This window comes from Populus euphratica, unplaced genomic scaffold (assembly GCF_000495115.2).
Source record: "Populus euphratica unplaced genomic scaffold, PopEup_1.0 scaffold6.1, whole genome shotgun sequence".
Taxonomy (NCBI): Eukaryota; Viridiplantae; Streptophyta; class Magnoliopsida; order Malpighiales; family Salicaceae; genus Populus; species Populus euphratica.
This window is the reverse complement of record NW_011499849.1, coordinates 2,025,702-2,036,798: the sequence shown is the minus strand read 5'-3', so window position 1 is coordinate 2,036,798 and position 11,097 is coordinate 2,025,702. Positions and strand designations below refer to the sequence as shown.

Genomic DNA, 11,097 nt, shown 5'->3' with positions numbered 1-11,097 from the left:
CAATCTTCACAAGGAAAATTATAAAGAGCAAATAGCCATTGAAAATTGTTTGTTTTGTTATTTGTAGGCTAAAAACTCCATTTTTTCATAGAGGTAAAAGATATATAATCATCTTCATTAATTATTATAGTTATAAAATTTGTGTTTGGTTTTTTTTACGAGAAAAATCTAAGACTTTTGATGGCTAAAAAAGGTACAGAGCACTTGTTGAGAATGAAACTCACTAACCAATAAAAGTTCTACAAGAAAATCATGGTGGATAGCATAACTCATATGAATTTGCAAAATTTCATAATATCCATAATAAATAGACAATTTATCGTAACTTATGTGCCTCAACAGAATGTTATCTGTGAAAGAAAAAATAAATTATTATAGATATGGTACGAAGTCTTATTGGCCTCAAGTAGTGAATTAGAACTTTTACAAATTCAAAAGAAATCCTAAACCTGTCATTCAATATAAGACCTCAAAGAAAGCTTGTAACATATGAAAATTGATGGTAAATCATCTTAGAATTTTAGAGTGCATTGACTATGCTTATATTTCAGATCAAAAAATAAGGAAGTTTGATGACAAGAAGAAAAAATCATTAATCCTAATATTAGTGGTTATTTAAAAGCTTGCAGATTTTATAATTCTGGCATAAAAAAAACTATTATTGGTCATGATGTTATGTTTTATGAGGTTGAGTCTTGGATATTGAGTAATGATGGCTTTCAAAAAAATATATTTTAATTGATTAAAATGACAAGAATAATAAAATAAAGAAAAAGATTACGAAGGAAGCATCGCAATAAATATATGATTATAATGTACCTAATAGTCAATGATCACGTTGTGTTAGAAAAATACCTATCTAAATAAGTGATTATGAAATAACTAAACTGATCAATTTAATAGGTTACTTACTTATTTTACTATATTTTTAGATTATGATCTTATAGCTTTTAAATAGGTTAAGGAAACAAAGTGGTAAAAAAATTGTGATTAATAAAATTAATATTACTAAGAAAAACAACACTTGAAATTCAATGAAGCATCTAAAAAGATAGAAAACCATGGATGTAAAATGGTTTTTAAAACAAGATTAAAAGGGAATGATGGGTTGACAAATATGAAAAAAATGCTTGGTAACTAAAGATTGTAAGCAAGCGCAAGCATCTGATATTGATTACTATGAAGTTTTTGTTGTAATTGCAGAATATGATATAATAATTTTTTTTGATAACTCAAAATTCAATATAAAACTAGTATTTTTACATGAAATTGTGATTAAAATGAGTGTTTAAAAAAATTAGTTTATAGATAGATATCGGTTAAAATCATATTTCAAGTAGCCATTCTTAATTGAAAAGGATTTATGTCTAAAATCTTGCTGGCCTAATCATGCTTGTTTTTTTTTTTAACTAGCTCTAATTTGTTTTTACATTCTATAATAAAATCAACTTTAAATAAATTTATTCAGATGATATTGAATGCATTGCAAACATTCTCTTCTCTAAAAAAATAACGTGTCTTAATACTCGAATATTCCTTCTCATAGCTCACATGTACATCCTATTTATTTTTATCATATGAGAAAAAAAATAGTATTATGTTCCCAGCTTACACTTGAAAAAAAAACAACGGAAAGGATACCGTTATAATCAAATTGACTACGAACGCAGCATCGGAAAATAAAATAAGAATTTCGACTTTATCTGCCGGAGGGGCCTTTGATCATCATTCCCGGAATCTTTTAAATATATCACAGACCCACTTCCCCGCTTTTTGCCGTGGAAGCAGGTGCTCTCTCCACACCGAATGTCCCAAAGTCGTTAAAAAAAGCGAATGGAGTTCCTGTTCTTTATCGCATCTGTATTCAAATCCAAAAAGAAAAAGGTATAATGTTACACCACGCGTTCTAGGTAGCGTGGCACGTGACAATCGCGTTTTGTTTTTTTACATCATCTCAAGTGATTTTCTTTACCTTTTCAATGAAAATATTTACCCTTTCTTTAATTGTAATTTCAAGAGATTATATATTGCCTGCACTTTAACATGACGTCGATGAAACCGTTAATCCCTTTCAAAATAAATTCCACCTTTTTTTTTTTTATCCAAAGGATTCTGTATGTCTTTTTTAAATTTTTGAAAAAAAATAATTTTTTTACAGAAACAACTCCTTTTTTCTAATATTTTATTTATTTTGGTCGGAACTAATTTCTCTGATTGAACTTTCTTTTAAATCCTTTTCTTTTTAAATTATAAATTAACTTTACCTAGTTTAAAAAAATATATACTTGCGAGTTAAATTATAAATTAACTTTACCTAGTTTATAAAATATCTTATAAATACTTGTGAGTATAATAGCGATTATTTTTTAAAATATTTTTATTTATAAATATATTTAAATAATATTTTTATATTTTTAAAATTTATTTTTAATATTATAATATAAATAAATTATAAATAAAAAATTAAAATTTTATTGAAACTCACAGCAGCACCGAAAGGGCCGAAGTTGCTCATTTCACCTAATGTTTTATAAAATAAATAAACAAATAAAGTCACCCTTAGCAATTCACAGATAACAGTCACGACCAATATCATGCTGCCAGATGAAAAAAGCAGAAAGTCAAAAATGGTCACATCGATGACCCGCATAAGAAGCTTTCAATCCAAATGAACGGTGGGTGATGGGGCTGTGAGAGCAATGCATGGTCACAGCAGGAAGGTGACCCGATGCGGCCTGCACCTATGTCCCACCGGTAAAGTATATGTTTTTGAATCGAAAGCTGTGAACCAAATTGGAGCAGTATTTAAGTTGGATTGCAGAATGGCAGTGTACTGCATGAAGTGACTGCAGGGGGCAGATGTCATGCCCATCAAATCTATCTAAGGCCCTTCGCACAGTAAAATAAAGCTAAACCCATTTGGTTACTGACCAGCCTCACCCTATTGGCTACGACTACGCACCCACTAGATTTAACTGTCATTGAGAGAGAGATAATAAAGTTTGATGACAGTATCTTCTGGGTGTTTTTCTGGCTAATGAGGAAAGTATATACTCATTTTGTTAGCTGTTGAAACTTGAAAAAGGTTTCGGTGGTATATTGATCTGGCTTATTTTATTTCCTAGGGTTTAAGGGGGCGCTCTTCTGAAGGGGGAAAAAAAAAAGGTTAGTAGAGAGAGAGAGAGAAGTGGAAGGGAGTTGAGGGAGATAAAAGCTAAAGACGTGGTCTTTCTCATTTACACAGATCCCTATGGAATGCAGGGGTGCTACCCAGCATTGTTCGCTAGAATTCATTCCTTTTGTTTAGTTTAAAGAGACCAATTTTGTTCTCATTTAGAGAGAGAGAAAGAGAGGAGAATTTTGTGGGTGAGTGCATAGAGTAGAGTTTGGGTCGGAATTTTTTTTTCTTGCAATGAGTTCTGGCTGCTAGACAACAACAACAACAAAAAAAAAAGGAAAAAAGAAAAAGAAAAAACCAAGCTTTCATATGGAAGTAGGCAAGATTTTGGGTATGATTAGTTTATTTCTATGGCAATGATTGAGTTGCCTTGCAGCGAGGGAGAGATACTTCTAAGGAACCTCCGGAAGTAGGAAAAGGAAGAGAGAGGTAGAGTGAGAGGAGGAGAAGATGAAATCTACGGGTGATAACAACAATGGAAGTAATAATAACTGGTTAGGCTTCTCTCTCTCACCCCACATGAAAATGGAGGTTGCTTCTGACCCCCAACATCATCATCAGTACCATCATCAAAACCATGCTCCTACTTCTGTTTCTGTTTCTGCTGCTGTTCCAACAAGTTTCTACCTATCTACCACTCACTTCAGCAACCCTGGAATCAGTTATGGAGTTGGAGAAAATGATGGCTTTCATTCTCCTCTGTCTGTTATGCCCCTCAAGTCTGACGGGTCTCTTTGTATCATGGAAGCTCTCACTAGATCACAACCTGAAGGTTTGCTTTGTGCTTCCTTATTTCTTGTTTAGTTCCTTGTGTTTTTTCCCTCTTGGTTTGAAATAGTGCTTTAAAGCATATGCGCTTGTGTTTTCAAGGAATGGTGTCGAGTCCATCACCGAAACTGGAGGACTTCCTAGGTGGTGCAACTATGGAAAGTCATCAGTACGGTAGCCATGAAAGTGAAGCTATGGCCTTAAGCCTAGACAGCCTGTACTACCATCAAAACTCAGAGTCAGAAACTAATAGACAACATTCGCTCGACCTTCACGAACCATTTAGGCAGCAAGACCAGCAGTTTTCAGTTCAGCCCCACCCATACTATTCTGGAATAGCATTCCAAGGTCTATATCAGGCCTCACTGGAGGGAGAAACCAAGGGTTCTCAGCTTGCAGATTGTAATTCACCTATTCCTCAAATGGGAGACGATGAATTGCCTTGCTTAAAAAACTGGGTTGCTAGACACTATTCCTCCCAAAGTGCACTGGAGCAGCAGATTAATAGTAGCATGGTTAATGATGGCGGGTCTTCTTGTTCTGTTAGTGCTATGGGTTGTGGGGATTTACAGTCTCTCAGCTTGTCTATGAGTCCTGGTTCGCAGTCAAGCTGCATTACAATTCCGAGGCAGATGTCTCCTACTGGCGCTGAATGTGCGGCCATAGAAACGAAGAAGCGAGGTCCTGCAAAAGTGGGTCAAAAACAACCTGTTCATAGGAAGTCTATTGACACATTTGGCCAAAGAACATCACAGTATAGAGGCGTTACAAGGTTAGCTGGAACTGTTTCTTTAACCCACTACATTATCATAGTTCTTCGTTATTATAATGAATTGATGAACAGTTGTGCTCATGCCTCCTTTTGGATGTTTCCGCTCACTCGTACATTTCTTGTTCAGTTATCACTGCTACTTTGAATTATTTTTTGTACTATTCTATTCTAGGCTTTGCTTTCGTTATAGTTTTGCTCCTTTATCCAATTAACCGTTTTGAATTAACCCCCTTCTAGGCACAGATGGACCGGTAGATATGAAGCCCATCTCTGGGACAATAGTTGTAAGAAGGAGGGCCAGACCAGGAAAGGAAGGCAAGGTTTGTCATGGAAAGCTAATAATGTTTGCAATTTCTATTTGGAAGTATTGCTTTTTTGTTTCATCGGGTTCTTGGCCCCTCTGTCTTCATGACCCTGACCTGTGCTATTTATTTCTTACTTGGCTTGCACATGCTTCTTGGAATCATGCAATTTTCAGTTTATCTGGGTAAGCCTTCTCTTAAACACTAATGGTGGTCATGTTAGAAAGACCCTGGCTGTTCACTTTTGACATTATTTCCATTTCGATGATTGACATACAGGGGGTTATGATATGGAAGAGAAAGCTGCAAGGGCTTATGATCTTGCTGCCCTTAAGTACTGGGGACCTTCAACCCATATAAATTTTCCGGTAATATTCAATCCTCTCTTTGAGACATTGTCGTTATGATTGTTTTATGTTCACTAAAAGTGATGGTTTCTCTTTTTCAGTTAGAAAATTACCAGGAAGAACTTGAAGAATTGAAGAACATGAGCCGCCAGGAATATGTTGCGCATTTGCGAAGGTACGGCAATGGCTTACCTTTCTAATGGTTTCTGTTTACGAGAGTGTTCACATATTTTCTCCTTTGCCTCGCAGAAAAAGTAGTGGGTTTTCTAGGGGGGCCTCGATCTACAGAGGAGTAACGAGGTTTTTATTATTCTCAACTTCTTAATACTAACCAATTTTTCTGTAGAAAGTTCAATTCAATTAATATTCTAAATCTTGCCCGGTTCCCAAATTTTACATCTTATGTAGACATCACCAGCATGGAAGATGGCAAGCAAGGATAGGCAGGGTTGCAGGAAACAAGGACCTTTATCTTGGGACGTTCAGTAAGTTCTTGCTTAAGTTTAAATGCTTTCTCGCTTTGTGTGCCATTTTCTCTTCATCCACTCATTTCAAGTTCAAATTTTGTTGGGCTCTTGCTGTGCATAAAGAGCTTTCTAAAGGGACTCATTTATGACATCTCTGCCCTGATGTCTCCGCTAAAGACTAGTGATGCTTTTATAAGGCTGCTGATGATTTATGGTTTTACTTTGGGACTATGCAATACATCACTGATTCCCGGTAGTACGAACTTTTTTAAGGCTGTCTTGCCAGTTAAGATGCTGAAGAGGAATAAAAAGTATTTCCTGCCGAAAATGCTTGATTAAAGACTAGATTTTTGAAGTGACCGTGGTCTGTGTTTGATTAAAACAAATTTCAGGTACCCAAGAGGAAGCTGCTGAAGCTTATGATATTGCTGCGATCAAATTTCGTGGGGTTAATGCCGTGACTAACTTCAACATAACAAGATACGATGTTGATAGGATCATGGCCAGCAACACTCTTCTAGCAGGAGAGCTAGCCCGGAGAAACCGAGATACGGAATCTAGCATTGAGGCCAATGATTATAACTCATCAACACACGACAATGGTGTTCTATACCAGTCATCGCAGGAACAGCCAAATGCCTGTGGAGAATCACTTGATCAGAAGTCGATGAGTTCTGGAAATTATCGAAGTTCTTCTTTCTCAGTGGCATTGCAAGATCTTATTGGTATCGATCATTCAGCGAACTCTAGCCAGCTAGTGGTAGATGAAGCAGCCAAGCGAGGGACTCTTCTCTCTAACCCCTCATCGTTGGTGACCAGTTTGAGCAGTTCTAGAGAACCTAGCCCCGATAAGACTGCCACCACTATGCTCTTCGCTAAACCTCCACTGGCATCAAAGTTCGTTAGCCCTACAACTAGCGTTACTCCTTGGTTCCAAGCTGCCCAATTGCGGCCAGCGGCAATCCCCATGTCTCACTTGCCAGTTTTTGCTGCATGGAATGATACCTGAGGCCTTGTGTTTTTGGTTTACATGTGATGTTTTTGCATGAACCGAGGAAAAAGGAGAAAATACTGTTCAAGGAGGAAAAAGGAAGGGTGAAGGCAGGAGTTTTCATTATGTTTTCTTTTCATGGTGTTAGTATAGTAGAGGAAATTGGGGATTCAAAGAAGGACAAGGGTGGGGGCCAGTTATCTGCCTGTAACCAAGTGTAAGAAACTTTTGTCAAATTGACCTTTTGGCTCATATTAGAATGAAATTTTTGCAAATGGAGGGAAGAGGTAGAGTAGTCTAAAGATAAAATTCTGTGGAAAGATGTTGGCAATACAGTTAGTGGCCCTGCTCTGTATAATTGAATCCACTTTTCTACTTTTTAGGGCTGCTAAGTACAAACCCAGCTCAATGTTTCTCAATAATGCGAAAAGGGTTTAGCTGTGACCACAAAATCTCTTGAATTCCTTCAATATGTTCCCCAATCTGCCCTACACCATCATTACAATTCTATCCTTTATTATCTGAGCTTTACTCAAAGGTAACAGACATTCCCACTTCACCAATTGAAAAGGGCAGTGGGAGAGATTCTAAGGTGGAAAGGGGACTTCAGCTTGTGCTTATTTTAGGATTTTAATGGTCATGATTACTCAGCACTTGATCTCCTCTATTATTATTATTTTTCTTTGTAAAGTAGCCATGGTTAAAAAATATCTTTAACTTTTCCAATCCCTCTTATTATTTATTAATGGGTACCAAAAGATAATTTGCACCTAAAAGCGATTCCATGTCCTTGTGTGGACGCTAGAAAATTAGCGGCAATATTGTAGTGGAAGATCTACCTCGTGTGCGTGTGTGAGGCTGAGCCTGATGGCAATCTTTGACTAGTGAAAGATTAAAGGATATGGCGGCATCCCCTGAAAAGATGGAAGTTGTGAGCCATGTTAATCCACCATGAAGACATCATAGTAGAAATTCTGACTTGTATGATCACTTTTTACTGATTCATGCTGGTGTCCATCTTCCTCGCTATTCAATTTCTTATCGGAAAAGAAAACGATAAAATTATGTACGAGTCTTTGGTTTTTTTAACACTTTTAAAAAGATAGATAAAATAGCACAATACATAATATATAAAAAAAATAATATAATTTAAAGAGTTGCATTTAATATTTGTAACTTGTGAGTCATAAGTGTCACACGCCACTTTCTTCAAAATCAAAATATATATATATATATATATATATGGATACAATTTGCAATTAAAAAAAAGAAAAAAAAAAGAAACAAAGAAACAAAGAAAAATACCTAAACATATCGAAACTCTAATTCTCTCCAAGATTAAAAATAAGTGGATATAATTTACAAGAAAAAACAAATAAAGAAAGAAAGAAAACTTTAAAAATATACCATAACATTAATAACAATACCACCAATAATATTGAAAATGTATCAACAAAATAAATCAAAAAATACCAAAAAAAACATCACACACAATGATTTGAATAGTCTACACAAGCATTCTAAATATATTAGCGCTCATTTACTCACAAATTTTTTACCTAATCTTAAGGTATGAGAACCCTATTTTTTATCCAAGATGTTTGGTGTTTACCGCGTCAATGATTAACATTACCATAATAAATGAGTTGTACTCCGAATTATACTTGATCTTTCTTGGATCAAATTGGGCTTTTCCTTGATGATGACATTCAATGCTTGTGAATAAATATTAGATCTTATATATATTGTTGTCAAATTAAATGTCCTGCATATTAATCTAATCACCGAAAATGTGCATACTTTTGAAGATAAAAGGCCAAAATGTTTGGAGAATAAAGCGAGTTTGACGAGACACAAGAAGAAGCGACGCATATGCGTATAGGGAAACAACCCAGAATTGCCATACAACACTGCAAAGAAAAGATGAACAAGCGAGCGATTGGCGGTCAAAAAGTTGCCATTCATGAAGAAAAAGATTGCAAAGTAAACAGCTACTTCTCATTTTTAACGAGAAAAGGCAAGAACGAAGATATGAATTTCAAACCCTCTTTATGTTTAGTCAAGAACTATGATTGCATGCGTGGTGTTGACAGGTTGGATAGGCAAAACAAAGTTCGTGCAAGACAGCATCGGAAAAGTAATGGCCTGATGGGTTGATCCTAGGCGCACACAAGGTGGTAGTACGTAGTAGTAGCTCGATTATATGTCAAAAACTCAATTATGAAAAAGCCATGAAGGTCAACAATTAGATCCTCACCAGTATAAAGAACCAGACGGACTTTCTTTCTTTCCACCCTTATACAGTAATTTCTTGATAATCTTACCACCTAGACATGCCTTGTCATGCGGCTGTCTTGGTGCAAAAATGATAAACATCCCTGCCGTTTAAAATAAATATACTGAAAGAAAGAGTTTAGCATATATATAAAAGAATCAGCCAGACTACAATACACTAAAGGATGGATGAGACTAAATCATTATACTCGTACTTATATTTTTTTTTTCAGTTTAACCCCTCAACAATTTATTTTTTTCAGAATTTTTTTATTTTCATCCATTAATAATAAATTATTTAGAGAATTTTGCTTTTGTATTTTATTTATTTTTTGTTAGATTATATATCGGTCTTATGGATATATTTTTTTCCTTGATTCGAGCCTTCAATATTAGATTTATTAAAATTAAGTTTTATATTCTTTTAATATGCCTTTTTTAAGATTAATTTTTTTATAACATCCTTTAACATTGAGTTAGTTAAAAATCATGCTTTATAATTTTTCTATTCATTTTTTATGAAGTTTTCTTGATTTTATAATTTGGAATGTGGATTTGACAAGTTAACCCTGATTGATTCTAGTAGTTGTTTGTTTTTTTATTTAATTGTTTTTCAATGTCATCTTCTAATATTAGGTTGATTAAAAATTGATTTTTATAATTAATTTTAATTTATTTTTTATAAAATTATTATGGTCTCATAACCTAAATTATAAATTTAATAATTTAATTCTAAATTATTTAATACATCATAATTTTAATATTTTAAAAAGTAAATACCAATCAACATGTCATTGTATCAATATTTTAAAAATATATCATTAAACATGCATTATATATTGAGTTTATAATTGCATTTTTGTTACAAAACACATTAGCAATACTTCAATAATTTTTTTAAATTAAAAAAATTAACTCAGCTTATAACACAGGCCAGTGATCTATTTAAAACTAAAGGTAATGCAATGTTTATAATTTTAATTTTTAATATATAAATATAACAAAAAAATATTTTTAGGTTTTATTCAATTCTCGCAAGTTTTTTTTAAATAAAATTTTTTATTAGAGACATTATTTTAACCAACACGCTTTTTAGTTGTCAGACACTGTTTTTTTTTTTTTTTTGTCTCTTAATACCATTGCAAGTGCAAGGTATGTTGCTAACGTAGTTATAACGCAATTTGATCGTTAATATGTGAATTATGTTTTTTAATTTGAAGATGAATATATATGGCTTCAATTTTCTATTTGCGTTTAATATTCTTGTCTTTTTTAATAAATATTTTAATTTTCTTTGATTGAATATATATTATTATACTCTTCATATTCAGTTATGTAAAATCATAACAATGTTTTCTTTAATATATGATTTAATCATAATTGCGTGAAAACCAATTACAATTTATACATATCTTGTTGTGCTTTAAGTTTAGTTTAGTTATTTTTTAAATAAAAAAACTGACTGAGTTTCATCACCACCCGAGGGTATGTTTGGTTGGAAGATGTGATAGTTTTTTTGAAATGAAAAGCATACATTTTTATTTTTAAAAAATATAATATATAATTTTAAAAAATTATATCTTTAAAAAACACCATCACGCCTCCACCCAAACACACCCTCAATCTTCCTTGTGAAAGTTGAATGGAGAGTTTATTATATATATAAAAATACAAAGTGTCATATCGAGGAGCGAGATTTATTGCTATTATCTAATAATGCTGTACCCTTAGCGGTACAAGTCAAGGAAGTACAAACTAGGGGGAATGATTTTTTACTAGGTTACAAATTGAATAGGATAAATTTATTTTTTATATATTTTTATTAAACAGGAAAATTAATATTTTTTTAAAAATTAACTAGAGGGTAAGGGGATTTTTTACTTTTCATTTTTTTTTCATGATATAATTACTTAATTACTCTTCAATTTTTTTTTTTTAAATTGCATCTAGATGAGTTTTAATCATTTAATCATTAATTTTTTTAATTATCCAATACAC

The 11,097-nt window shown here is 33.3% G+C and overlaps 1 protein-coding gene across 1 annotated transcript; it reads left to right on the top strand.

Moving 5' to 3' along the window:
- Positions 1 to 2,816: 2,816 nt before the first annotated feature.
- Positions 2,817 to 7,177, top strand: LOC105120528 (AP2-like ethylene-responsive transcription factor ANT). Its single transcript, XM_011018777.1, has 9 exons — positions 2,817 to 3,950; positions 4,049 to 4,718; positions 4,956 to 5,038; positions 5,197 to 5,205; positions 5,300 to 5,388; positions 5,469 to 5,542; positions 5,617 to 5,667; positions 5,776 to 5,852; positions 6,227 to 7,177. Exons 1-9 carry the CDS (start codon positions 3,629 to 3,631, stop codon positions 6,841 to 6,843), a joined length of 1,992 nt encoding a protein of 663 aa, XP_011017079.1. The 5' UTR covers positions 2,817 to 3,628; the 3' UTR covers positions 6,844 to 7,177.
- The last annotated feature ends 3,920 nt before the right edge of the window (positions 7,178 to 11,097 follow it).